Raw genomic sequence first — 26,996 nt, 5'->3', positions numbered from 1 at the left:
TGGCGGGGCACAGGTTCTCCCAGAAAGAAGCCCCCGGCACTCCAGAGAGGGAAGGGGCTGGGGTTCAGGGTTGGGGGAGGCCACCTGTCACTGGGGACCCTGCTGTCGTGTTTGGATGCTGTATGGTGGGTGTGCATCGCTAAAACAAATTTTGAAAAATGGGGGTGCTCAAATCAGGCCAAAAGGATGAGTAGGAGCGTGAACGGCAGCAGCCCCGCCCCTTGGAACCCTCTCCTTCCTGTGAACTTTCTGGGTCCATCCTCCCAGCAGGGAGGGGTCATAGATGAGCCAGAAGGCTCGGAGAGTTCTGGCCACATGCTTCAGGCAGCACAGCAAGTGCAAGTCCTGGGAACTTCCCTCCCACCCTCTGCAGGGACGTCCTCCTTTCAGGGGCCAAGCTTTGCTCCTGTCAGGGCAGAGGCTGCAGCCCATATGACCAGGGCCCTGGTCCAGACACAGCCCCGGATCCCGTCCCCACCTGGGGTGTGCAAGGACAGAGGGTCTCTCTGGCTTATTCAACAGGTGTTTATTAAGGGCCTACACTGTGCTGAGGCTGCCGTTCAGGGAGCCCCATGAATGTGAGGCCTGGCCCCTCCCTTCAGGCCTCCAGGCCCCATCTCTGGAGCCTCCCAGGAACTCACACTGACCCCCGTCCTCCAGTTCTACTCAGTCCACTTCATCTCAGCCTTTGCTGGGCCCTCCTGAGTGCCTGTCCCCTGCTGGGTGTGGGGGACACCATGGACCAGACCTGGCTCAGGTCATAGATGGGGTAGGCAGGGAAGGCTTCCTGGAGGAAGAGGTGCCTGAGCACAGGGTTAAGGGTGGAGAATGCTGGGCCATGGAAACAGCAGCAGAGAGGGTTGGAGGGGCCGTCTGCAGGCTGATCTGTGTCACTAGAGCCGATCTGCCGGGTGGGAGTCCTGGAGAGGGCCATGGGAGGGTCAGGGTGGGGGACAGAGGCGCAGAGGGACATGGTCAGACCTGTGTTAGGACGTGCCTCAGGAACCAGGACAGGCTCCCACTGGGCCGGGTGTGTGAGGAGTGGCACGGGGGCCTGGGGCACCACACCCAGTGTGGGCTGCAGCAGGGCCCCCCGGGAGCCTACAGCTGGCTGGGGCCCCAAAGCAGCAGGCTGAGTGCAAGGAGCAGCGCCAGGATGGCGGCAGCCGGCTGCAGGGCGTGGGCCCCGCTGGCGTTGCACAAGTCGGTGTCACAGCAGGTGATGTTCTTATTGCCCACGTAGTAGTCCTGTGAGTCATCCACGCAGTTTGAGCTGCAGCCTTTACTGATGACGGTCAGGAGGCCCACGGCGCCTGGGGAGCAGCGGGACCCGGCGATGGGGCTGCCCTGCATGCTCACCCGCCTGACCTGTCCCAGGCCTCCTCCTGTCCCCACCCTGTCTAAAGCTCTAGAGTCCCCCTGGGCTGGCTTCAAGATTGCAAGCAGTGCAAGGGCCTGGTCTCAGCCCTGGTCTTAGCCCTATCCAGATGCCCAAGTCAAGTGGACCACCCACTGAATGTCAGCAATGGTGTGAATGAGTGAGCAAGCACAGGGATGGTGGGGGACAGACGGGTGGAGGAGTGGCAGATGGAGGATGCGGAGGGACAGACGGGTGGAGGAGTGGCAGATGGAGGACTCGGAGGGACAGACGGGTGGAGGAGTGGCAGATGGAGGACTCGGAGGGACAGACGGGTGGAGGAGTGGCAGATGGAGGACTCGGAGGGACAGATGGGTGGAGGAGTGGCAGATGGAGGATGCGGAGGGACAGACAGGTGGAGGAGTGGCAGATGGAGGATGCGAAGGGACAGACGGGTGGAGGAGTGGCAGATGGAGGAGGATGGCTGGAGGAACAGATGCTGGGTGATCGCTGGGGGGCAGGTGTGGGACGGGTGAGGGATGGGTGGAAGGAAAAGAGCACATAGGTGTGGGCAGATGGCCAGAAGGATGAATAGTTCAGTGGCAGAGACCTAGGCCTGGTGACTTTCGTCCCCCCACTCACGGATGCGCTCGGTCCAGCACTGCTTCTCCGGCTGCGTGCAGTTCTCCACCTTCAGGCAGTCCGCATTGCTCACCTGGGCCTTGCAGGAGTAGCACAGCAGGGCAGTGCCTGTGGGGTGGAGTGGGAGGGGCCTCAGAGGCTGCCCCATAGCACTCCCCAGGAATGGTGGCTCCTGGGCAGGGGCCTACCAGCCTCATCTTCTCTGCAGTGCAGAGGGCAGGGCAGAGAGCAAGATCCGGACCCTTCCGGAGAGAGCACAGTCTGTGCTGGGACAGGCCTCTGCAAGGGCACGAACTTCTCCACACACCCCCAGGTCTGGCTTTTCTGCATGCCTCCTGCCACGGTGCCCGGCAGCGGCCATGTGTGCCCCAGCCCCCTGCTTGCAAGGGTAAAGCTTTGTTAAAACGCCCATGCTCCTGAGAGAGAAGGGGCTCGCCTCACCTGGCAGGGGCCCGGCTGGACACTTGGAGGCAGGGGATGGATGACGCTTTTCCAGGACTTCCTCAGGCCACCACCATGGAGGCCCACCTGGCCTTGTCCCCAGCAGCCCGACCTCTCAGCCCCTCTCAGGCCTCCCGCGTCAGGTCTCGCTCTGCCCCTGGGGTGGTGGCCCTGCTGCTAGGTGCTCATGGCCAGTGTCTGCTCCTCCGAAACAACCGCACCTGCCTGCACAGCCTCAATATCTCCTCCCCATCTTCAGGGCCCCTTCCTCAGTGCCTCTGAAACGCTGCCCTGTTTAGTCCCTCAGTGGCTGTTTTTGTGACCTCGCGTTCCAGAAGAGGAAGCTGCAGCTGTGGGGTTGACTGACCCCGGGACCCTGGGTCGGGACGGTCCTACCCCAAGCAGAGCAGCGCAGGCCAGCAGCTCCCTGGGACCCTCGGAAGCTGCAGTGCTGGGACTGGGCCAGATGTTGACCCCCGGGTCCTTGCAGGACACCCCCAGCACCCCAGCCTTGTGCCCTCAAAAGCACTTGTTAGCCTGAGGCTTCCTGCCCTGTGCCTCCCGGCTCCTCATCAGCATCTCTGTCCATCTGTCTATCAGTCTGTCTATCTGCCCCGAGGAGCCAGGCCCTGCCCCACGGGCATGAAGGAGAGTGACTCCGTGCTGGCCCTGCAAGCCCTGGTCACAGGGGATGGCAGGGAACAGGTCGCTGCCTGGTCGTGCCAAGAGCTGCCTTGGAGGAACAGAGGCTATAGGGCGAAAGCCTCATCCCCTACCCCCTTCCTCCTACCCCCTTCCCCCGCTCCTCTCCATGTGCCCTGCAGGTATCCCTCTGGCCTCCCCGGCTCACGCCTGCTCCCTTCCCTGCTGGGGGCCGGCCAGGGCCTCACCTGGCTGCAGGGCCAAGCCTGCCGTCAACAGGGCAAGCAGCACAGCCTTCATGGTCAGGGGTGGGCAGAGGTGGAGAGGGCCTTGAGTGGCTTTATATGACCGCAGCTGGGGAAAGGCTGGACTGCCCACAGTCAACACCAGCGGGTTTCCTGGAGCCAGTGAGGGCCCCGGGGCTGGGCAGATCTGAATCTCCTCCCTGAGCAACCTGCACCTCCCTCTCCCTTTGTTCTTCTTTCCACCTCTGAAGGACAGAGCCTGCCCAGGGCCATATCTCAGCCACCCCAGGCTGAGGGCTGAAACGTCCTCAGGCCCCAGATTATGCCTCTCCCACCTCCCCAACCTCACAGCACAAAGCCAGACAAGGGAGACCCTTTCTCCAGACTCCTCCAGGCCTCGGCCTTCCAGCCAAGGATGAGGGCACCTCCCTGGGCCCTGTGCTCCTACAGAAGCTGTGCCACCCTCCTGGGACCCACGGCTCACGGGGTGATAAGTCTTGGTCACAGCGTCACTGACAGATCAGCAGCAGGTGCTGCAAAGGAGAGGGGCAGGGGCTGTTCTGGGTGTGAACCAAAAGTAACATTCTAAGGACCCCCAGCCATCTGAGTGGACCCCTCCTCTCGGCAAGGGCTTTCCGAAGTGAACCTGAAAAACTGGTTCAGGCCATGACAGCAAAGGGCTGGACAGCCTCATTATCCCTCTTCTCATCAGAACTCAGGAAGAGCCAGCGTTAACATCAACACAGGCCTTCAGTCTGATGAGAAACATTTACCAGCTATTCTCTCTGAAGCCTGCTACCTGGAGGCTTCATCTGATGATAAAGCCCTGGTCTCCACAATCCCATATAACCCAGACATTCCTTTCTATTGATAACTCTTGCAACCAATTCCCAACCAGAAAATACTTAAATTCACCTATAACCTGGAAGCCCCCAGTTCCAGTTGCCCACCTTTTTTTTTTTTTTTTTTTTTGAGACGGAGTCTGGCTCTGTCGCCCAGGCTGGAGTGCAGTGGCCGGATCTCAGCTCAATGCAAGCTCCGCCTCCCGGGTTTACGCCATTCTCCTGCCTCAGCCACCCAAGTAGCTGGGACTACAGGCGCCCGCCACCACAGGCGCCTGCCACCTCGCCCGGCTAGTTTTTTGTATTTTTAGTAGAGACGGGGTTTCACCGTGTTAGCCAGGATGGTCTCGATCTCCTGACCTCGTGATCCGCCCGTCTCGGCCTCCCAAAGTGCTGGGATTACAGGCTTGAGCCACCACGCCCGGCCTAGTTGCCCACCTTTTTGGACCAAACCAATGTATGTCTTCAATGTATTTGACTGATGTCTCATGTCTCCCTAAAATGGATAACATCAAGCTGTGCCCTGACCACCTTGGGCACATGTTCTCAGGGTCTCCTGGGGGCTGTGTCACAGGCCATGGTCCCTCATATTTGGCTCAGAATAAATGTCTTCAAATATTTTACAGAGTTTGGCTCTTTGTTGACCCAGGGGACAGCCTCCCTGGGGAGGAGACCCTGTTGGACAGGTCTTCATTTATGGGGCATTCAGTGTGGGCTGGGCCTTGGGCTAGGAGCTTTACCCTCAGGACCTTGAGTGACCCTCAGCTTGGAACTTTAGCTGCAAGGGAGTCAGGAAGTACAGCTTTTAGCAGCCTCTACAATAGCGGGAGGCAGGGGCTGGGCCCAGGGCTGTATGGCCTCTGTCTGCCCCAGATCCCCTCTCCCTCCTGCTCCATGACCTGGGAGACTGGTCCAGCTCCCATGGGCAGGAGATGAGAGGGTGGAAGAGACAAGGTCAGGCCAGCTCTCCTGCCAGCTGGTTGGGTGGTAGCTGCAGTGCCTCTGGCCCTCTAGAGCAGGTCCAGGCTCTCCTGCCAGCTGTGTGGGCAGTGGTGGTCATGGCTGTGGCCTTCTAGAGCAGGCTCACGTCCTGTCAGCCAGGTTTCTCCTGTCCCCAGGGCTCTGGCCAGCCTCTGGTCACTGTACTCTCCCCCTCATTCCTGCAAGCCCATGTGGGCGGTGGCTTCCTGCTGCTGCTGATTTTGAGGGGGACTCGTGGCCCTGCTGTCTCCTTCAACCTGTCCCCTGCCTTTGTACATGGGCCCTGAGTTAGACGACTCTGCCTGGCAACCCTCTTGGGTATGCTGTTGTTCCTGCCGGATGCTGGTGGGTCCACTGTGGGCTGCGGCCCTGCCTGCTGCTGAGTGTGTGTCTGGAGGGAGGCAGGCCACTTCTCCCCTGATGCTCTCCCATCCCTGTTGATGGGGTGTCTGGCGGGAAACAGGCCCCTTCTCCCCGGACGCTCTCCTGTCCCAGCTGATGGTTGTCTGGCCTTCATTGTTACCTCCTCTCCTTGATTTTGCCTCTGAAAAGGGCTCTGGCACATTTTAAGGGGTGGTGAGGATATTGCAGGAAGAAGTCTTGGGGAATCAGCCTCTCTCCCAGCAGGCCTGCACCATCCAGGAAGGCTGGCAAATGTTTTTGGGGTGTTCGGGGGACATCAGCTTCCCACTGTCTCACCTTGAGTCTGGGATCAAGGTGACACTACTGATGGGAGCAAGGATAATGCGAGACCCAACCTCCCTGAGACTCAGTGGCACCAGGAATCTGCCTTCGGGCTTCCCCTGGGGCTCCAGGTCATCCCCTGTCCTTCTGGGTTCTCTCCCGCCTGGCTCCCTGGAACCCATTGGGTTGGGCTCTTTTCCGTGGAAATTGTCTCTTCTCTGGCAAGTGAGAAGGCTGAGCCCAAGAGGGACAGGAACTTACTGGAGGCCATGCAGGGTGACTGCGGCCTACCCCAGACTCTTTCCTTGCCCACTCTTGCCCACCCTCTGGACGCGCCCTCCAGCCCATGTCCTGTAAGCTCAGGACAAGGAGCCTCACACAGTCATGAACTGCTTCCATGTGTGGCTGACAGCCCCTGTCCCATCCTCCCTCTACCCCCAGCCCCAGCTCGCCGGGGCTCTGGCCATTCCTGCACAAGAAGTTTTCTTATCTGTCTCTGTATTCAAGGTACCAGCCTGGAACTTTCTGTCCTCAAATATTTACAGGTGTGTAAGTGTTTGTTGATCTGATTTGATACACAGTGACTGCTGTAAGGCAGTGGTTCTCACGTGGGCGACTGCACCTCCAGGGAATGTTTGGTGATGTCTGGAGGCATCTCTGCATGTTCCAGCTCAGGGGTCCTGCTGGCCTCTAGTGGGTGCAGGCCCAGGAGGGGGCAACACACAGGATCCCCACCACAGAATCCACAGGCCCCAACATCAGCCGCACTGAGGGTGTGGCTGGTCTGAGGATGGCCTCATGGTCATGGCTCCTATGCGGAAGACCATGGCTGTGACATTCCTAGAGCCCCACCCCTAACCACAGGTTGGGTTCTGACCTCACCCGAAAACGGAGCCCTTACTGTGGTCAGTCTGAATTCTAATCCTGGTTACCTAACAAGCCCTGGTTATGGTCCCACCTTGAGTCCTAAGACTAGACACACCCGGAGCTCTGGCCCTGGCCACTGACTGAGCCCTGATCCTGGTCACCGAATGAACCCTGACTGTGGCCACCCTCTGATTTTTGACCCTGTCATTCACACTTTGGCCATACCCCGAATGCAGGCCCTGAGCCTAAACTGAGCCTGGATCTTCTGGCAGTTCTCCTTTCTGGGAAGTTCTACCACAAGAGGCATGGCTCCCTGTAGACCCTCATGCAGCGGACAGGGGCTGAGAGGCTGATGTGAGTGATAATAAAACTCCAGTCCTCCGGTCAGCTGGCTCTGTGTGAATTAAACTCGTTCTCTATTGCAATTCCCCTGTCTTCATAAATCGGCTCTATCTTGCCAGGGGTCAATATGACCCCAATGGGTGATCACACGCTAGTGTATTTTATTCCTTCTTTTCCTCTCTTTCTGATCCCTCCCCAGTGCCAGAATGGACTTGGTCTTTGAGAAGAGGCCCAAGCAATGGTAGGAGCACCTGGGGGAGCCCCATGCATCTTGGGGATCAGGCCCCAGTTCCATGGCAATCCTCACTGCGTACCAGCACTGCCCAAGTCCTGGGAGACCACATGATCCCATGTCCCTGAGGTGGTAAGCAGTCACACCAGGGATGGAGCCAGCCTTCCTGGGAGGACTTTGCTGTCCCAGGAAACCCTGCCTCGGGAGCCCCCATCCAGTGGCCCTGGGTTCTAGTCCTGCCATGTGCCTAGTATGCCCCATGACTCAGCGTCCTCTTCTGAAACACATCTGACTCTAGCATGCTCAAATTCCTGCCCCACAGAACCTGTGCAATAAAAATGGCTAGTGTGGCTTCAGTGTGACTCACCATTGGCCCCTTCCTTTGCTCTGCCAGTTGCCTCCTGGGACTCCAGATTTTCCTGTTTGCTCTTGACCTTCCACCCACCCAGCCCACCGCCATGGGCCTAAATCAGCTGTGCTTCCTGGAGATCCTGCCTTCCACCTAGTGCAGGGGATGAGGCTGGGGCCAGGGCAGCTGGACCAGGCCCTGGGGCTTCTGGGAGCCGACTTACCTCGCAGGGAGTCCCACCACCACCTTCGGGGAGCCCCACACAGTCCCATGCTGGAACACACATTCCTGTGTATAAATTTTTTTATTTCATGCAGCATTAATTAAAAAAAATAAAGATAGCATGTCACTTGCAAAGTCATGCTGGTGTCAGTTTGCAGCATCTTTTCTTTGGAAAAACGCCCTTGCAGATCAGGAGGAAAACCCGCTGGTGCACATGGGATGGCTGGGGGCACTCAGTGCCAAGCCCCCCCATTTGGGATCTGGAAATTAAGGCCATGACTTGCAAGCTGTGTGTGTGTGATATGTAACTGTGAGGGGTTGTATGTGCAAACCATGTGGGCATGGGAGTGTGTGCTGTGTGAGAGAGGATGCTTGTCTGTGTGTGTGGATCAAATGTGCGAGTGTGTGGCATGTGTGTAAATGCGAGTGAGTGTGGGTGTGTGCACGGGTTGTGTGTTGTGTGAGCAAAAGCATGTGTGTAAATGTGGGTGTGTGTTGGGGCCACCAAGTCCTGAGGGCTGTGCAGCTTGGAGCCCCTCAGAGGCGTTTTCCCCCAAGCCCACCATGGTGGGGCCCACAGGCCCTCCCCATCTCTAACTCCGCCAGGGCCCCTGCGTTCCCAGACGAGGTGCCTTTTCCTGGCTTTCACAAAGGTGCCATCAGGGCCCTGCCTCAAACCAGCTCCCCTCCTGCCTGGGCGCCAAGGTGGAGATGATTACTGCCCCAACCCCTGCCCCACCAGCCAGGCCCCTTGGCCTCCAGTGACCCTCAGATCCGCCCCCACTGCTCTGCACCCTCTGCTTGTGCCACTCCCCATTCCTGGAGTGAACTCAGATTGGGGAGGAGACCCAAGGCACATCCTTCCCTTCCAGCTGGGCACAGCCTCACCAGCACCCCCAGCCACCTCTGCTGTGGGAGGCCTGTCATCCAGAGACCTCCAGAGGGAGGGCTGGCTGGAACTGCCTCCACCTGAGGACTCCGGAACCTGAGCAAAGGACACTGCTGGGTACAGGCCCACCTCCAGGCAGAGGGAATAGCAGGCACGGGGGACGGCCCGTGGGCTTGGGAGAGGACAGTAAGGGGTTAGCTCCGGCGTGGCCTTGTGGCCCAGTGAGGACCTGGGCTGTATTCAGAGTGCACAGGCTTGTTTGGGCAGGGGAGTGACCAGCCCTGTCAAAGGCCACTCTGACTGTGGGTGGAGATGGGGAAGCCAGTGGGGAAGGAGAATGGTGCAGTGGCCCAGGCATGGTCTGGGGGCTCTGCTCTGTGAACTTGGGGCATGGCTGGGGGAAGGGAGTCCTCAGTGCCAGCCCCCAGGAGACACTGGAAACTGCCTTTGTAAAAGTTATAACAGTGAGAAAATGATGACAGTGAAGGAGATCTGATCTAACCAACCCCCAACTTGCCTTTAACCTCCACACTGCCCTTAGTCATTTCTGGGCATAATAGCCCTTTCTCAAAACTCAGCCATGTTTGTAAAGCTAATGAAAGGCCACCATTGCATTAGGAAGATGAAGGGAGTCTGAGTTCTGCTGAGGTGTAGACTTAAATGATTCCTAGCCATTATTCCAGGGGCCACAAGATTTGCAACTCCCCCAATTACTCCTGCAAGTAACATCACTATTGTGATCCTAAGATTGACCTTTTGAGATGCCGTTTCAGGTTGTTGCATGCCTAATGACTATTGGGTGGCTCTAGCGAGGTCCACCAACCCAGCAGCTGGTCCCGTGGCCCCACCTGGACGCAAACTCAGTGCACAGGGGTACCAGTTTCCACACCCCCAGCCAACCAGCAGCACCCATTCCCTGGTTCACCAAACTCTTCCTGAAAAACCCTAGCGTCCGCATTTTCTGAGAGGCTGATTTGAGTAATAATAAAGCTCTCGTTCAGCTGGCTCTGCATGAATTAAACTCTTTCTCTGTTGCATTTCCCCTGTCTTCATAAATCAGTTCTATCTTGCCAGGGGTCAAAACGAACCCACTGGGTGATTACACGCTAGTGTATTTTCTTCCTTCTCTTCCTTTCTTTCTGACCCCTCCCAGTGTCAGAATGGATGCATCTTGGGATCAGGCCCCAGTTTCATGCCAATCCCCACTGCCCACCAGCACTGTCCAAGTCCTGGGAGACCACGTGATTCCGCGTCCCTGAAGTGAGGGTGATAGAGGAGCTAAAAATAAATTATTTAGGCAGATAGTGAGGGTAAGGAAGTCCTCAGTAAGGTGTTCCTTTTAATGAAAAGCAGCCCCCAAATCATTTTCTTTTCTCATAAAGAGCAGCCTGTAAAATCGAGCTGCAGACATAAGAAAAGCAAGCTGGAAGCTTGCATGGGTGAATGCCAGCCGTTGTGCCAACAGGAAAAAAAAGCTACCTGAGACTAGGCATGATCAAAATGGCAGCTCCATTTTCCCTTCTCTTTGCCAGCCACGTGTACAGTAGGGAGCAGGCAAGATGGTGCTGGCCAAGTAGAAAGCTCATTTGCATAATAAGATTATGGTGGGGGTGACCAACCTTCCCCACGCCATATGTAAATATCACCCTTAGTCATACCAACCTGTGGGCCCTTCATAAATCAGATAATGCCTCCTCAAGTTGGCCTATAAAATCTGCTGGGGTCTGCTGCAGGCCGGCTTTTCTCTTTTGGACGTCTCTCTTTCGAAAGAAAGGGCTGCTCTCCTCTCCTTTTTTCTGTCTATTAAACTTTCTGCTCCTTAAGCCATCCACAAGTCCGTGTCCTTAATCTTCTTGGCATGAGACGATGAACCCCAGGTATTTACCCCAGACAATGATGCTGCTTCAGCAGCAGAGTCACACCAGGGATGGAGCCAGCCTTCTCAGGAAGGGAGGACTTTGCTGTCTCAGGAGACCCTGCCATGGGAGCCCCAGTCCAGTGACCTTGGGTTCTAGTCCCGCCATGTGGCTGGTATGCTCCGTGACTCAGCCTCCTCCTCTGTGAAACACATCTGACTCTAGCATGACCAAATTCCTGCCCCATACAATCATGTGCAATAAAAACGGTTGGTTTCAAGCTACTAAGTTTTGGGTGGTTTGTGATGCAGCAGTTGATAGCTGCATGGGGGTAAGGGCAGACATGGAGACTGGGGAGGAGGCAAGACCACAGAGGTGTGGATGGGGGAGGGAAGTTGGAGGGAGTGAGAAGAGGCCAAACACTGACTGGATTTTGAGGGTAGAGGATCTGGATATGAGGGATGGAGACTGTCGAGGTTGAGCCTGAGTGAACAGCAAGGTGAGTTGCCATTCATGAAGGTGGGGGCAATGCAGACGGAGCAAAGCTGGGCTGGAGGATCAAAGCTAAGCAGAGACATTGGGTAGCACACAGGAGTCTGGATTTCTGGGGAGAGGCCCTGGCAGGTGACATGAATTTGGTCGTTGCCGGTGTTGGATGGTATTTAACAGCATGACACCAGAGGAGATCCCCAGGGAGTGGGGATTGGCTGGACAAAAAGAGCCAAAGAATGGCCTGGTCAGTAAGGAACCAGCAACGGAGGGTGAGGAAGAGAAGACCCAGAGGGCGGGAGGGGCCTGGGAGCCCAGGGAACAACTGAGCTAAGGATGAGTGAGCTGGCACATGGGCTCGTGCCTCAAATTCCAGCACTTTGGGATCACTTGAGTCCACAAGCTTGAGACCAGCCTAGGCAGCACAGCTAGACCCCGTTTCTACAAAAAATTAAAGACAGGTGAGATGGTGTATGCTTGTAGTCCCAGCTACTCTGGGGCTGAGGCAGGAGGATCCCTTGAGCCCAGGAGGTTGGAGCTGCGGTGAGGAGAATGTACCACTGCACTCCAACCTGGGCAACAGAGAGACCCTGACTCAAAAAAGGAAAAAGGAGGAGTGAGCTACCCAAATCTGTGTTTGTTTCTTACTGCTGCCCTAACAATTACCATAAACATGGTGATCCAAAACAACACAAACTTGTATCTTACAGCTCTAGGGGTCAGAAGTCTAATGGGACAATGAGTGTCACGGGCTAAGATCAAGGGGTCGGCAGGCTGCATTCCTTCTGTTGGCTCCAGGAGAGGCCTTGATTCCTTGTCTCTCCCAGCCTCTAGAAGCCGCTCGTAGTCCTTGGCTTGTGGCCCCTTCCTCCATCTTCGAAGGACATCACTCCAACCCGTGTTGGTTGTCACATTTCCTTTTCTCTCTGCTTTCATACCATTGTCCTCTCACTTGGCTTCCTCACGCCCACAAGAACCCCTGTGATGGCGCCTGCCCTCCTGTCTGTACCTGTGGGCTCTCCATCCAGACTGAAACAACCAAGGATACAAACGATTCGGAAAAAAAAACCTGTGTCTGTACTGAACATGTACAAACTTTTCTCTTGTCACTATTCCCTAAACCATACTGTATAACAACTATCTACATAGCGCTTACATTGTATTAGGTATTATAAGTAATCCAGAGGTGACTTAAAGTATACAGGAAGATGTGTGTAGGTTATATGCAAATACTAAGCCATTTTATGTAAGAGATTTGAGCATCAAGGATTTTGGCATCCTTGAGAGGTGCTGGAGCCAGTCCTCTATGGATACCCAGGGATGACTGCACACTGGGCTTACCCTGATAAACATAAGAATCTCCCCATCAAAAGAATTTTAACTTCATTGCATTTGCAGCGTCCCTTTTGCCATGTAAGTAATGTATTCACAGGAGCTGGAGGTTAGAATGTGGACATCCTTGGAGGGCCATTATTCTGCCCACCACAGTCCACCCTCCAGTTTCCAAAGATTCGCATAGGTCTCATGGGCAAAACCCACGCACCTATCTCAAAGCTCTCCGCAGCCTTGACTCATCACAGCATCAACTCAGGTCCACATTCACTGAAGTCGCACCCAGTTCAAAAGTTTCAAATTCCATCATCTGAATCATCTAAATTGGGTATGGATGGGCCCCAGCTAAGTAAGGGGGTCAAGCAGGCGGGCTGAGCACTGGTCCTGGTGACTGGAAGGCAGTACTGCTCTCCCCGCATCAGAAACTGCACCGGGAAGGCTGTCCTGGGCTGGGCGGCACGAAACCCTGGCCAGGCACCTGTGGCTGCCCAGAACTGCAGGAGCCCCAACGCCTTCAGCGCAGGGGTCGCTCGTCATGAAAGGAACATGACACCCTGCGCCCATTCTACAGATGGAGAGAGCAGCTCGGAGCCCGGGCCCAGGTCGCACGGCCCACCCCCGCCCCGTTTCCCCTCTCCCTTCCCTGTCCGCGCTTCTCCCCTCCCACGCCTCCCCCACCCTGGGACTCCCACTCCCCCCCTCCCCTCCAGGCCTCCTCCCCTCCCCTCCAGGCTTCCTCCCCTCCCCTCCAGGCTTCCTACCCTCCCCTCCAGGCCTCCTCCCCTGCCCTCCAGGCCTCCTGCCCTCCCAGGCCCTCCGTTGCCACCCAGCTCTGGGAAAGCCGGAGTCTGGCTCCCAGACACCACCGAGCGCCGAGTCCTCCAGCCTGTCTAGAGCGTACCGGAAGTAGCTGGGGGAAGGCGACGAGGCGCGGACTTGAGGAGAACTGAGTGGCCGGCACTTCCGGCCGGCGGTGGCTGCTCCGGCTGAGTAGGGTGAGTAGGGTGCTGGCCTGAGGCGCTGGGCGGCCAGGCCGGGCCGGGTGGGCTCGGGCAGACTCCGGTCACTGCTGGGCGCGGGCGGCGCGGGCGGGAGCCGCACTCTGTGCAGGCGGGCGCGCGGGGCGGGGCTGGTCGCGAGGCCTCGGGGCCGGACCCAGCCGCGGGCGGCAGCGCCCCCTCCCGGGAGCCGCGCTCGGAACCCGAAGCCCTGTGCTTCCCGCGCGACCCCCGCGGCCTGCGCGCGCGGCCCCCGAGCCGAACCCACCCCTCGCCGCCGGGCCTGGCCTTGACGCCCCAGCCCGGACCCTTCCTGCGCTTCCACTTTCAGAGAGGCTTGGTCACGAGATCCGCTTGCCCTTAAAAAACCAGACCGAGACTTTTTTTTTCTCTTTTTCTCCATTTTCGTTTTTGCTCTTGTCCCAGACTGAATTTCTGCCCGCAAACGGGGACCCTGGGGTAGAGGCGCTTTTTAAGCGAGCCTCGCCGGTAGCTGAGCGCTGTCTTCTGCGCCAGGATCCCCCAGCGTGGAGCGCTCCTAGCGGAACTCGGCGCCGGCGCCCGGGCGCGCTCTGCGGGGCGCACGACCCCAGGCTTTCTGTCCCATCTTTCTCTGTCCCATACTCCCCTTCTGACCCCCAGTTCACCTCTTCACCCGGCCCCAGAATGCGACTTGTTTTTTGAGTATTTCTCCATATCCTCCATACCCCCCATCCCCAACGCGCGCGCGCGCACACACAATGCCCGTGCGAAGGTTCTTTCCCGCTTTCCCCCCGCGTTTCTCAGCTCTTCTTCCCCTCACACAGGACGGAGTCGGCCCCAGCGCTGAGCCCTTCGGCCTCCCGTTTCTTGTCTGTGCCTTGGGTACAGGAGAATGCCATGTTTCATCCCGTGTTCACGTGACCTCCGGGTTCTGTGCTTCCTCTCCAGTCGCAAGGCAAGAAACCACCCTCATTTCGGGGAGACACGGAATCCCACAGTAGCTTGTGAGGGACTGACTCGGGCCTGGGATTCCGGGAAAAGCTTCCTGGAGGAGACTCAGCACCAGACACGGGCCACTTGTGGACACGTCTCCATACGTGACCTGCAGGTGTGGCAGGATGACACAAAGTGCTGGAACACACTGCTGTCCCACTTGCAAGACCAAAAACTTCCTTTAAAATTAAAATTCAGAGATTCCTTATGAAACGAATTCAGCCACTTTGTGTCATCCTGCCGCCCCTGCTCTTCAGGCATGGAGACGTGTCCACAAAGAGCTCGTGTCTGGTGCTGAGTCTCCTCCAGGAAGCTTTTCCCGGCATCCCAGGCCCCAGGTCTCACAAGCTGCTGTGGGATTCCGTGTCTCCCCCAGTTTTTCTGCAGCGGATTCATATTAAAAATCTCGAGGGTGGATTGTGGCCTTGCCTTCCTGTTCCCCACGGTGAGATGCACGTAGCTCACTGTGCTGTGCCAGACCACACACACGTCACACCGTCACCCTCAGTGAACAATGCAGGATCCTTAAGGGACCAGCCCACATTTTGCAGACCAGGAAACTGACTCCGGAAGAGGACAGGACTCATCCAGAGGTGGCGGCCAACAAGCCTAGAATTTGTCTTTGAAGCTTTTGCTGCGTTTGATTGCACTTCTCATTTCTCTTGAGCTCTGGCCTCAAAGGGCCGCGTTTCTGCACTCCAGCACACGCTCTGCATGGAGTTGGCAGAAGCGGCAATGGCAAGGGCGCGGGAGGGAGGGAGGAGCTCCAGGAGTCCATCCTCAAGTCCTGCTGGCCTGCGGAGGAGGGAGGGGAGGGAGACCCCAGGCCTGCCCATGGCATGCACGCCACACTGAGCCGGCCAGCTCAGCTGCCCAGCGTTGGGGCACATAGCTTCTCAGCCCTCACCAGTGTCTTCCTGGGTGAAGTGCATTGCAGGCCCTGACTCCATAGGCTGCCCTGGCCTCACAGGGGTGCGCCCTCTGTGCCCTGCCAGTGGGCTCAGGTGTAGGGAGGGGTGGGGGGGGGTTTGCGGATTTGTTAGGAGAGGATAGAATTGTCCACCTAGAAGGGATGAGAATGACCCACATCCTCTTTATGTAGAAGGGTGAGAAGATACTTCAAAACTCCAACAGAAAGATGTGTTTGATTAGAGCTGTGACTGTGTTGTTTTTCTTCATATTGGTCAAAGGTGCATAGGAAACTTAAAAGCAAAGCTTTCCATAGGGTACACAACTGGCCCAGGAAGAACCCTTGCTCCCAGCGGGCCATAGGTGTCCTGGCATTTGCTTCTGGTGTGAATTAGTCATTTGTTCATAGAGCCTCCCAAATTAGCAAATGCTGAAGAAGTTCCTGCTCTGGACTAGCTTGTTCCTGTGTCCTCTGAGCGTGTATGCGTGAGTGAGGGTGGGTGGCTGTGTGTGTGTGTCCGTGTCTGGCAGGCTCTGCGGCCCTGCCGTGGTTGTGGAGTCAGGTGGACGGTCAGCACTAGAGCCTGCGGTTTCAAAGACTGGCGGCCCAGTGTGGCTGCCTGGGGCAGGGTACCCTGAGCTGAGCTTGAGGAGAGCCCCCTGAAAGAGGCCTGGAGTGGTCACAGTTGTCTGTCTGCTGAGGCTCCCGGTAGACGCATCTGAGTGTGTGTGGTCAGGGAGGTCGGAGGGTGATTGAGAAACTGGCAGCACCTCCTAGCCCTTGGAGGATCTTGAGGTCTGCTCTTATAGAGAAACGTCCAATGCCCCGTTTTCTAGAGGCAGTTTGGGGCTCTGTGTTAGAGAGAGGAGTTTAGAGACATGCTGCAGATGGGGTTTGTAAGATCTTCGGCGGGGAGGGTAATGAGGAATTCCTCCTCCCTGCATCCCTCCACCCCTGCCTCTGCTCGTCAGGGAGGAATAAGGGATTTGAAAAGATGGCCAGCTCAGGCAGCCCAGCGAGCAGTTACAGCAAGAAGCTTAGTCCGGGTCCGGGCGGCTGGGAGGTTTGTTCTCAGGTCTGCCCAGCGTCGGACTTCCTGGCTTCCTCTGATGGCTTCTGCCTGAGCGCTTCCCCAGGAAAGGCCGGGCTACTCCTGTGAGAGCCACGTCTCGTTTCTAGCCCTAGCGAATGGCTTCAGTTTGCCTGGTGGGAGTGGGGCAGAGTCCACCTGAGCAGCACACCCAGGAGCTGGGCAGGGCTGGGCCGCTCCCGGGGCCGCCCTCTTCCCACACTGCATGCTAGCGCTTGCGTGGCTCTTCTCAACAGCTCTCGCGTTTCAGCTGGAGCATCCCGGTGAGGATAGAGTCATGAGGATGCCAGGTGTGTCCCGGGCGTGCCCCATCACTTTCCTCTCTCTTCCCTCTGCTTTCCAGCCCCTGAAGTGCTGTGCCTGGAGATACCATTGTGGACCCTGGAGAGGCACCCTGCAGCTGATGCGGTAACATCTCAACCACCCCAAACCTGGTCAGTTTGAGGGGAGCTGCTACCACAGTATCCACTGAGGCCGGGGTTCCAGTCGTGTGGAGCAGCAGAGGGGAGTCTGACAGGGTCACCTCCTCCACAGAGAGAACTGGCAGCTGACTGCACTGCCAGGAACCAAGGCTTGGGTGTGTGGAGCCTGGAAGACCAGGGACACCTGAGGCAGGAGGTGCAGCGTGTGGAGTGGGGAACCCGAGACGGACGGGGGCCTGTGTTCAGGATCAGGCAGGCAGAGTGGAGAGGGAGAGACGGAGCCCTGGAAGGGGAGCAGGAGGAGGGGGAGTAGTGGCAGCAGCCCAGGCCAGGTGTGTGTCCTGCAAGTGCTAGGACCAGCCACCCCTCCCCATGGCCTCCAAGCCGGCGGCCGGGAAGAGCGGAGGGGAGAAGCGGAAAAGGGTGGTGCTGACGCTGAAGGAGAAGATTGACATCTGCACGCGCCTGGAGAAGGGCGAGAGCCGGAAGGCGCTGATGCAGGAGTACAACGTGGGCATGTCCACCCTCTACGACATCAGGGCTCACAAGGCCCAGCTGCTTCGGTTCTTCGCCAGCTCGGACTCCAACAAGGCACTGGAGCAGCGGCGCACGCTGCACACGCCCAAGCTGGAGCACCTGGACCGCGTCCTGTACGAGTGGTTCCTGGGGAAGCGCTCCGAGGGCGTCCCCGTGTCAGGCCCCATGCTCATCGAGAAGGCCAAGGACTTCTATGAGCAGATGCAGCTCACTGAGCCCTGTGTGTTCTCTGGAGGGTGGCTTTGGCGCTTTAAGGCCAGACACGGCATTAAAAAGCTAGATGCATCCAGTGAAAAGCAGGCAGCCGACCACCAGGCCGCAGAGCAGTTCTGTGGGTTTTTCAGGAGCTTGGCTGCCGAGCACGGGCTGTGCCCCGAGCAGGTTTACAACGCTGATGAGACCGGCCTCTTCTGGCGGTGCCTGCCAAATCCCACTGCCGAAGGTGGGGCCGTGCCTGGCCTCAAGCAGAGCAAGGACCGGCTGACCGTGCTGATGTGTGCCAATGCCACGGGCTCCCACAGGCTCAAGCCCTTGGCCATCGGGAAATGCAGCGGCCCCAGGGCTTTCAAAGGCATCCAGCACCTGCCTGTCGCCTATAAGGCCCAGGGGAACGCCTGGGTGGACAAGGAGATTTTTTCTGATTGGTTCCATCATATCTTTGTGCCCTCAGTGAGAGAGCACTTCAGAACCATAGGTTTGCCCGAAGACAGCAAGGCCGTTCTCTTGCTGGACAGCTCCCGGGCTCACCCGCAGGAGGCCGAGCTGGTGTCCAGCAATGTTTTCACCATCTTCCTGCCTGCCAGCGTGGCCTCCTTGGTGCAGCCCATGGAGCAGGGCATTCGGAGAGACTTCATGAGGAACTTCATTAACCCTCCGGCCCCCCTGCAGGGCCCCCACGCCCGCTACAACATGAACGATGCCATCTTCAGCATGGCCTGTGCCTGGAACGCAATTCCCAGTGACGTCTTCAGGCGGGCCTGGAGGAAGCTGTGGCCATCCGTTGTGTTTGCTGAAGGCTCCTCCTCTGAGGAGGAGGTGGAGGCAGAGCACTTCCAAGCGAAGCCCCACAACAAATCCTTTGCGCACATCCTGGAGCTTGTGAAGGAAGGCTCCTCCTGCCCAGGCCCGCTTCGCCAGCGCCAGGCCACCAGCTGGGGTGTAGCAGGAAGGGAGGCAGAAGGGGGACTACCCCCTGCTGCCACGTTGCCAGGAGAGGTGGTGTGGGGTGCAGAAAAGACTCCGAAAGCTGACCAAGACGGTGGAGGAGGTCCTGGTGAGGGTGAGGAGGCTGCCTGGGAACAGGCAGCCGTGGCCTTCGACGCAGTCCTGCGCTTTGCGGAGCGGCAGCGGTGCTTCAGTGCACAGGAAGTGGGGCAGCTGCGAGCGCTGCGTGCCGTATTCCGGGGCCAGCAGCAGGTGAGGAGGCGGTGTGGCGCCCTCGGGGCTGTGGTCAAGGTTGAAGCCCTCCAGGAGGGCCCTGGTGGCTGCGGGGCCACGGCTCACTCTCCCTTGCCCTGCTCATCCACAGCAGGTGACAACTGATGGCTTCTCTGCCCTGCCCTGGCCACCGGCCCTGTTTCTCCACATACCCTGGAGTGGCATGGTCCTATGCCCCGACCCCACCTGAGGCAGGAGGGCATGTGCAGACACTCAAGAGCCCTTCCAGGAGCGGGTCGCCCACGGCTGTGGCTCGGGTGCTCAGGACAGTCTGCCCGAGGTTCCTGTCGATACAGGTTTTATCACTTGCCGTGTCATCCGAAAGTGAGGAAATGCTTTGGAAGGGTCCACCCTAGCCTAGAACAAGCCAGAGTCTCACTCTGGCTGGAATGGGGGCCACGCTCGGCTGATCTGGCCTCATGTGTGCTGGCTGATGATTGCAGTATCAGAGGGTGGAGATGTCTGTCTGTCCATGTGGAGAGAAGTTGTCCTCCAGACCGACAGGAGGCCATGCCCACCGCCCCGGACAAGCTTCGTCTCAGAAGGCTCTATGTGCTGGGCTGGCGGCTATCCCCTTGTTGGGTGGACCCCGGGCACGGTGCCTGAGGGCCGATGGCCGAGAGCTGGGACTCAGTTCTTGGCCTGCTCTCGGCTGAAGAGGCCGCACGTCTCACTTCAGTCGTGGCCTCGTTCAGCAGAATGACTCTGGAACCATCCTCTGTTACCCGCAGATCCTATCCCGTGGGCTCTGGCCCCAGGATGTGGGGGCCCCACAGAGAGTTGACTTGGTCGAGTTTCTCTCCGTGAAGAAAGTAGGAGTGGCTGACCAGGCCCTGCTCATCACCCGGATAGGGGACACAGACCCTGCGTGGTGTTTTGGCATTTTGGCTCAGAGTGCAATGTGCCATGTTGCCCAGAATTTCATACTTACGGCCTTTACATGAATACGTCTTGATCAGGCGTTCAAAGATTAGTCTTAGGTTTGCACGTAAGTCACTGGAAACAGTAAAACAGGTTGCTTAGATTTCCAGCAATATTTGTGCTCTTATCCCCGGCTGTTAGCACGTTAGTAACACCTTTGGGGAGGAGTTGTCTGTCCTGGTCAGTGTTCACAGACGTGGTTGTAAGAGGATGTGGTGATTTTCTCCATGTCTGTAGCTGCTTTGCAGCATCTCCATTTCACAGGCAGCACTCGCTTCCTGCAGCTGAGATTCCAAAATGCCCTGTGTCCACAGTGATTAGCCTCATCTTTGAGTGAGCATGAAATAGGTGCATTGTTCTTTTTTTTTATTCTTGAGGCAGGGTCTCACTGTGTTGACCAGGCTGGAGTGAAGTGATGTGATCACAGGTCACTGCAGCCTCGACCTCCCTGGCTTGAGTGATCCTCCCACCCCAGCCTCCTGAGTACCTGGGACTAGAGACATGCACCGTGACACCTACCTTTTTATTTTTTTGCAGAGACAGGGTCTCACTGTGTTGTCAAGGCTAGTCTTGAACTCTTGGCCTCAAGTGATCCTCCCTCCTCAGCCTTCCACAGTGCTGGGATTACAGACGTGAGCCCCAGCACTCGGCCTAAATGGGTTTTTCTTGCTATGTTATTTTCAGTGCTTTGCTCTTGAATTCTTTTCCCCTCTTAAATGTATGTCATTTGGCAGAGTTAGCACGTAGTTTGCATTCCAGCGTCTGCTGTTGATTCCACTGAAACCTTTGTTCTCATGAGGGAGAGGATTTGGCTCGCTGTGGTTTCTTGTATTTTCACATCCCTGCAGATCCCGGGGCAAAAGTCATTGCTGACAGAGCCCTACCCATGTCCTGCAAGTGTGTGTTTCTCGCTTTGAATGCATGTGTGAAGGTTATAAAAGCCAAACAGTTTCTAAAGACCTCGGTGCTGAACGACAGTCCTAGTTGTTTCCATTTGGGTCCCGTTGCCTTCGTGGTGTCACCCCCACTGTTTGCTTCCTGTGTCTGGGGAACTTCTGCACATCCGTGTACTTCGTGCCATTTCTGGGCTCACGTGTCACTCCTAGCAGAGCCTCATAACCAAGATTGCTGGATTGCAGCTGCTTGAGGCAACGCAGGAGGTTAGAACATGTCTCGAGGGCTCTGAAACAGCAGGACATCCTGGGTGGGTGGAGCTGAGGAGGGCACAGGGCAGGCCTGCCGAGCTCCTGGCTGGCTCTCCTGAATCCTCTGGAGATGGCTTGTCCCTGTCAGACTGTAGCTCTTCAGGACCTGAGCTCTTCCCGCCCTTGACCTGCTTCTGTGCTGACTGTGCTGAGCTCATGAGTAGACGTTTGTCCCCAGTGAGTGGCTGTGTCCTCAGGGTGTCCCTCTTCCAGACTAACTGCAACAAGGCTTGGAGCCTGACTCTAAGCACAGCCCCTGTGGCTGGAATCCCTTGTGCCACCCAGGGGACTTGGGCCCTGCTCCTCCTGCAGCCCCTCCTCACCTGGGCTTGCTGCTGCTGCAGGTCTCCCTAGAGTGAGGTTTTTAGGGAGCCCAGAGCTTACTCATCTCTGCGCTGCTGGGCCCAGCTGCCTGCTGCATACTTCCTGCCTCCATCCTGTCCCCCAGAACACTTTGTGGAGACTGCTATTTCCTCCGAACACTTTGTTTTCACTTCCTGATCAGTCTCAGAAGCTCAAGTGGTTGCATGTTTTAGCCTCGGAATCTTTTTCCCCAAGCCCTCTCAGGTGGAGCCCCGCTGCACCAGACACCGCAGCCCTGTGAGGCTGTGTCTCCTCACTCCGTTTCTGGGGCTGCTGAGGCCCCTGGGAAGCCCTGGAGCTTGCCAGAGCAGAGCGTGAAAGTCTCTGGTCCCGTTTAAATGCCTCTCCCTTTTATCTGTGAGCACACCAGGCTGGAGCCACTCCCTGTCTTCTCACAGTGCCCGTACAGGTCATGGCCTCAGTTCTCCAGCGGCTAGTGGAGCAGTGGGTGCTGCGACATCTGGTTTGGGACCTCCGTGGCTGCTTCCAGCCTGTTAGTAGAATGAACCTCTTTGTACCACCACATTCTTCTCTGGTGGTGCCCCTGAGGGCTCAGGCCTGAGGGCACTCCTTTGTCCTCAGTTGGGACAGGCAGCCTCCACTCTGGGAGCTCCCATCCCTCAGGGTGCCCAGGAGAGGCCATACTTTCAGGGTGGCATGGTGAATTCAGGGCTTGGGATGGGTAGGTGGTCTTTCAGCCGCTTCTACCTTGGATTGGTTTACGGAACACCTGTCCTGCCTGTGCCAGCCTGGATCTCTGTGGGCACCCCCGGCACACTGTCCTGAAGGTTGTCTGTCTCCTGCATAGGAGGATCTAGAGCGGACCTTGCCCTGGGCCCGTCTGTGCGTGACTTCATATGCTTCATTCGTGCTCAGCCATGGTTGAGCATGCGATGGAGACCACTTGGGCCACCCCTGACACCGTAGGCCACTGTTCTTATCCAGCGGGCCGAATGAGTGATTGCTAGTGGTAGGTTGACTGGAAGAAAGGAAGTCCCAGCCCCTGCTCATGGCTTCCTCAGCTCCCTGGGGTTGGAAGACTGTCATCAGTTGTCCCCAGTTAAAGTCCATTTGGAGGAGGTTCAGGGTCCGAGTGGCTGGATGTGCTTCTGGAGGGACAGGGTTTGAGACAGGGATTTGCAGAAGGTGTAGGCTGCATCTTTTCTTGGGAGGCTGTGGCACAAGGCAGTGAAACTTGGGACAAATCAAGACCCATCCACACTGCACCTCAGGGACCTCACCTCACCCCACATACATGTGCTTATGGGGGGCCGCGGGTGGGGGCTTCTGCCTGAAATCCCAGCGCTCTGGAACGCCAAGGCAGGAGGATCACGTTAGTTCAGGAGTCTGAAACCAGCCTGGGCAACAGAGGGAGACCCCATCTCTACAGAAAATAAAAGAAAATGAGCCAGGTGTAGTGGTGTTTGCCTGTCACCCCAGCTACTCAGGAGGCCGAGGCAGGAGGATCCCCAAGCCCAGGAGTTCAAGGCTGCAGTGAGTTATGGCCTCTGCACTCCAGCCTGGGTGACAGAGTGAGAGGCCTTATCTCTAATAAAAATAATAATAAAATGTGCTTTGGGGTCAGGTGTGGAGATCAGGGTCGGGGAGGTCATGAGGTAGGGGTCAGGATGTGGACAGTCGCGGGCTGGTGGGTGTGGCAGCTGTGAGGGGTGGGTGGTGGGCTGGGAGACAGGGCCTGGGCAGGGCTTCTGCAGTTCCGCTGCCCCCTCTGGGTTCGAGGACTCCCCTTGACAAGGGCTGAGCTCTCAGGCACTGCGTTGGGCTCAGCGGCCTGCTGGGAGGCTGGGGAGAATGGACCTGTGAGGGCTTGTTTGTCCTCTTCCCTGTCCAGCTCCTGTAGACCCCAGGCCTGGCTGTCTGCAGGGCCAGGAGCTGCAGCCACCCCCAGCCACCTCCCAGGTGAGCCCCAGCTCCCGGCCCTGCATGCCCGCTCCTTTGCCCGTGTGGACTCGGCTCTGGTGTCTGCTTCCACACATGGACCCTGAGACCTTACACATCTGTTGTTTCCCTTGCAGGGCAGTGGTGATACCATGAAATGAGGTGGGGTCACTCCTGTTTAGATATGAGACTGGGGCCCAGGGAGGGGCAGGTGTGAAGTTGCTGAGGGCAGAGGGAGACCCACGGCTACCTGCTCCTGGTGACCAGCCTCATGTTCACTGCTCACTCCCTGCCATTCACCAGCTGCATGACCTTGAGCAGTGCCCTCAACTGTAAACAGAGGTGAAAACACTCCTTTACCAGCCTTTTTAGGGGCCACTCTTGTGTGAGGCCTTGAACCTCATTTCAGTTCCGTGGTGGTCCTGAGCCATTGAATCTGGGCATGGCCCCTGCTGGGTCCTGGTCTCAAGGGCAGCAGGATGGCCTCCCTGCTCAGGCCCTGCACCCAGGGGCCAATCCTGGGAGGCCCACTGGCCATGGCTGGGCCCTCTCTCAGGAAACCTGTCAGCATGGCCATCTCCACACCCAGGCTGGCTGGGAGGCGAGATAGGAGGTGCTCAAAGGCCCTCTATGTCTGCAGGCAGTCCCGTCCCACACAGGCCAGGATTGTTGGGCCTCCTTAACAGCCAAAGGAACGGAGGTCCAGAGCAGGGAATGTGTTGCCCAGTGTCAGAGCATGGTCTGCTCTGGGGTCAGGTGTCTTGTGCTGGTCCTAAGCCACCCCAAGCCAAGGCATGTCCCTGGGCCCATTTCCCCTCTCGAGGTCTTGGGTTCCCTATTTCTGATGTGTGTAAAAGGAAGGCCTGTCCTCTGGGGTGGCCATGAGGCTCAGTGGAAGGAGCTGCCATGCTTGAGCCAGGACTTGGCACCTGGCCAGCCTTTTTCTATTTCATTGTACCTTGATGGGCTGTCAGTTCTGAAGAGAATAAATACACTAGGAATCCTGTTCTCCCTCCCCATTCTCCCTGGCAGAGGGAAGTGACCACACCCCTATGGTGTGGACATACCGACGCTCCTCCACGAAGCAGCAAAGTTCTGTTGTTTCAGGAGACTGTGGGCCTTGAGGATGTGGTAGTGACCTCACCAGAGGAGCTGGCAATTCCTAAGTGCTGCCCGGAGGCCTCTACAGAGACATAATGTCGGAGAACTTCTGCCTCATGGCAGTGCTGGGTAAGACCCCTCCATCCCCACCAGTGCCCTTGAGGGCGTGGGTGTTGGTAGGTGTGTGGCCTCCATCTCCGTAATGATGGTATTAAGGACTGCATGTTTGTGTTCCCCCCAAAGTTTATGTGTTGAAACCCTGACCCCCAGTAGGGTGGTATTAGGAGGTGGGGCCTTTAGGAGGTGACTAGGCTTAGGTGAGGTCATGAGGGTGGGGCTCCCCGATGAGATTGAGTCCTTGAAAGGAAGGAACTAGAGCGAGGTCTCTTTCTGCTGTGTGATCATACGAGAAAATTGCCGTCTTTCAAGCTGGGTACAGTGGCGGATGCCTGTAATCCCAGCACTGGAAGGCCAAGGCATTAGGATTGCTTTGAGTCCAGGAGTTCGAGACCAGCCTAGGCATTCTTATCGCTAGAAAAAAAGAAATAAAATAGAAAACTGCCATCTGCAAATCAGAAAGAGCCTTCAGCAGACGCCAGACTGCCAGTGCCTTTGATATCGGACTTTCAGTCCCCAGATCTGTGAGAAACTAATTTCTGTTGTTTAAACCACTTAGCTTGTGGTATTTTGTTATAGCAATCCAAACTGAGACAGGCAGTAAGGGGAGAACAGAGGTTCCAGCCTGCTGCAGGTCCAGGCGTTCTGCCATTGCCCTCGACTCCTCAGTTCCAGTCATGGGCCAGGGCCCTGGGGGACTTCGGATGAGTAAAACATGCACATATCATGAAGGTTCACCTGGTCTAGAAGGGGAGGCAGACCCACACTGCCCACCATGACCCGGACAGTGGTGATAGATACAGAGCACCTCGTGGCCAGGGCCTGGGGGATTCTCACTCTGCCCTGCCCAGTGCCAATAACAGAGGGACCCTGGAGTTGCGTACACAAGATAGCAGTTTAGTTCTTGCACACATACTAGTTGAGAAGGGAAATTGGGGCTGATGAGACAGCTCAACTGTCTGGCAGAGCCAGGCTCCGTCTGCCATGATGCAGTCTGGATGTTTGTCCCTTTCTAATCGTATATGGAAATTCGATCCCCAGTGTTGAAGGCGGGGCCTGATGGGAGATGTTCCTGTTATCGGGATGGATCCTTCGTTAATAGCCTGGTGCCATCTTTGTGGTAACAAATGAGTTCTCACTTGATTAGTTTCTATGAGAACTGTTTGTTAAAGAGAGCCTGGCACCTCCCTCCCTTCTTCCTCTTGCTATGTAATGCTGCTTCCCTTTGCCTTCCATCATGAGTGGAAGCTCCCTGAATTCCCCACCAGAAGCAAATGCTGGCACCATGCTGCTTGTACAGCCTACAGAACTGTGAGCCAAATAAACCTCTTTTCTTTATAAATTACTCAGCCTCAGGTGTTACTTTATAACCTTGCAAACAGACCAAGATATGCCATGTGTGTTTCATGAAGGGATCCACAGGGTTGAAGATGTTACAGGATACCTGCTCCAGTCCCCTCCACTGTGTCTGCCTCCAGAAAGCACACCATTTCTGCTCATGTCCCTTGAGCCAGGTCCCAGTCATATGAGTACAACTAGTTATAAAAGGTTTGGGGCCGGGCGCGGTGGCTCAAGCCTGTAATCCCAGCACTTTGGGAGGCCGAGACGGGCGGATCACGAGGTCAGGAGATCGAGACCATCCTGGCTAACAAGGTGAAACCCCGTCTCTACTAAAAATACAAAAAAAAAAAAAAAAAAAAAAAAAGGTTTGGGTAGCATGGTTGTAGAGGATGGGTGAGTGAGTATAGGACTCATCTAGCAGTGCAAGTCGGCCCAGGCCTTGTGCCTTCATGCCTTCTCCAGCAATTATGTCTGATCTCCCCCCATCACTGTAAGGAGAGAGCAGAGGTTCCAGCCTGCTTCAGGTCCAGGCAGTTCTGTGGGCTTCGTGGATGTGGCAGTGACTTTACCAGAGGAGCTGGCAATTCCTAAGCCCTCCCCAGAGGCTTCCACAGAGACATAATGTTGGAGAACTGCCTTATGGCAGGGCTGGGCACAGGGCGGATTTATGAGGTGAGCTTAATGTGTGAGGGATGGAGGCAGGCAACAACCCTTAGTGGGCCTCACCTGTAGAGTGGGGGTTCCATACTGAGAGGCAAGCCCAGAAAACCTGGGATTGCTGACTCCCCTCCCATCAAATGCTCAGCTCTCAAAGTTAGGGAGAGATACAACATTGTCCCTACCCCAAACAGCAGAGCCACTGGAGAAGCAGGCCATAGAAGAGGGAGCTCCACATTCCTCCCCACAGGAGCTGCATTTGTAAGAGTGTGAAGTTCCAGCCTAAGGGTGCTCTCAAAAACGGTGGAAGTGATGGAGAAAGGCAACTGTGGTCAATCAGTAGATTTATTGGAGATCTGTGCCAAAAATATTGTCTGGCTAGGGGTCATATAAGTGTCACAAACACTAACTACAGGAACTATCCCTTCAAAGGAGCCCAAATTTGATTGGATTGACCTGCGAAGCAATTTATGTCCAGGGCAGCATTCAAAACAGTGGAGCCATCAGCTGACCATTAGTGGAGCTTAACAGCTGGGTGTGGTCAGGGAAAACAAAGCACTTTGCAACACTTTCAAACCACTGTCATCCAGGGTGACTGAGGGCATAACCAA

At 56.7% G+C, this 26,996-nt stretch overlaps 2 protein-coding genes across 4 annotated transcripts; one reads left to right on the top strand and one right to left on the bottom strand.

Moving 5' to 3' along the window:
• Window positions 1–507: 507 nt before the first annotated feature.
• PSCA (prostate stem cell antigen) lies at window positions 508–4,261 on the bottom strand. Of its 2 annotated transcripts, none has more exons than XM_033202165.1 (3): window positions 3,331–4,261; window positions 2,000–2,107; window positions 508–1,313 (listed from the first exon to the last, which is right to left on the bottom strand). In XM_033202165.1, exons 1-3 carry the CDS (start codon window positions 3,380–3,382, stop codon window positions 1,102–1,104), a joined length of 372 nt encoding a protein of 123 aa, XP_033058056.1. In that variant the 5' UTR covers window positions 3,383–4,261; the 3' UTR covers window positions 508–1,101. The 2 variants fall into 2 exon arrangements, with proteins under 2 accessions (XP_033058056.1, XP_033058057.1); XM_033202166.1 differs by having other exon boundaries at window positions 510–920.
• Window positions 4,262–13,331: 9,070 nt separating this feature from the next.
• Window positions 13,332–25,732, top strand: JRK (Jrk helix-turn-helix protein). 2 transcript variants are annotated; one of them, XM_033202164.1, is made up of 3 exons: window positions 13,332–13,407; window positions 16,729–18,760; window positions 24,277–25,732. In XM_033202164.1, the coding sequence occupies exons 2-3, from the start codon at window positions 17,180–17,182 to the stop codon at window positions 24,364–24,366; spliced, it is 1,671 nt and encodes a 556-aa protein (XP_033058055.1). In that variant the 5' UTR covers window positions 13,332–13,407; window positions 16,729–17,179; the 3' UTR covers window positions 24,367–25,732. The 2 variants fall into 2 exon arrangements, with proteins under 2 accessions (XP_033058055.1, XP_033058054.1); XM_033202163.1 differs by having other exon boundaries at window positions 16,729–25,732.
• Window positions 25,733–26,996: the final 1,264 nt, after the last annotated feature.

This window comes from Trachypithecus francoisi, unplaced genomic scaffold, assembly GCF_009764315.1.
Source record: "Trachypithecus francoisi isolate TF-2019V2 unplaced genomic scaffold, Tfra_2.0 Lachesis_group7, whole genome shotgun sequence".
Classification (NCBI taxonomy): domain Eukaryota; kingdom Metazoa; phylum Chordata; class Mammalia; order Primates; family Cercopithecidae; genus Trachypithecus; species Trachypithecus francoisi.
This window is presented reverse-complemented; position numbering and strand designations above follow the sequence as displayed.

Bases quoted from the DNA above. Each gene is read 5' to 3' on its own strand.
- JRK (XM_033202163.1), top strand. From the start codon at position 17,180: ATGGCCTCCAAGCCGGCGGCCGGGAAGAGCGGAGGGGAGAAGCGGAAA.
- PSCA (XM_033202165.1), bottom strand. From the start codon at position 3,382: ATGAAGGCTGTGCTGCTTGCCCTGTTGACGGCAGGCTTGGCCCTGCAG. The intron at 2,108-3,330 runs GTGAGGCCCTGG...TCCACCCCACAG, and splicing joins AGGCTTGGCCCTGCAGCCAG to GCACTGCCCTGCTGTGCTAC. The intron at 1,314-1,999 runs GTGAGTGGGGGG...GCTGCTCCCCAG, and splicing joins GTGCTGGACCGAGCGCATCC to GCGCCGTGGGCCTCCTGACC.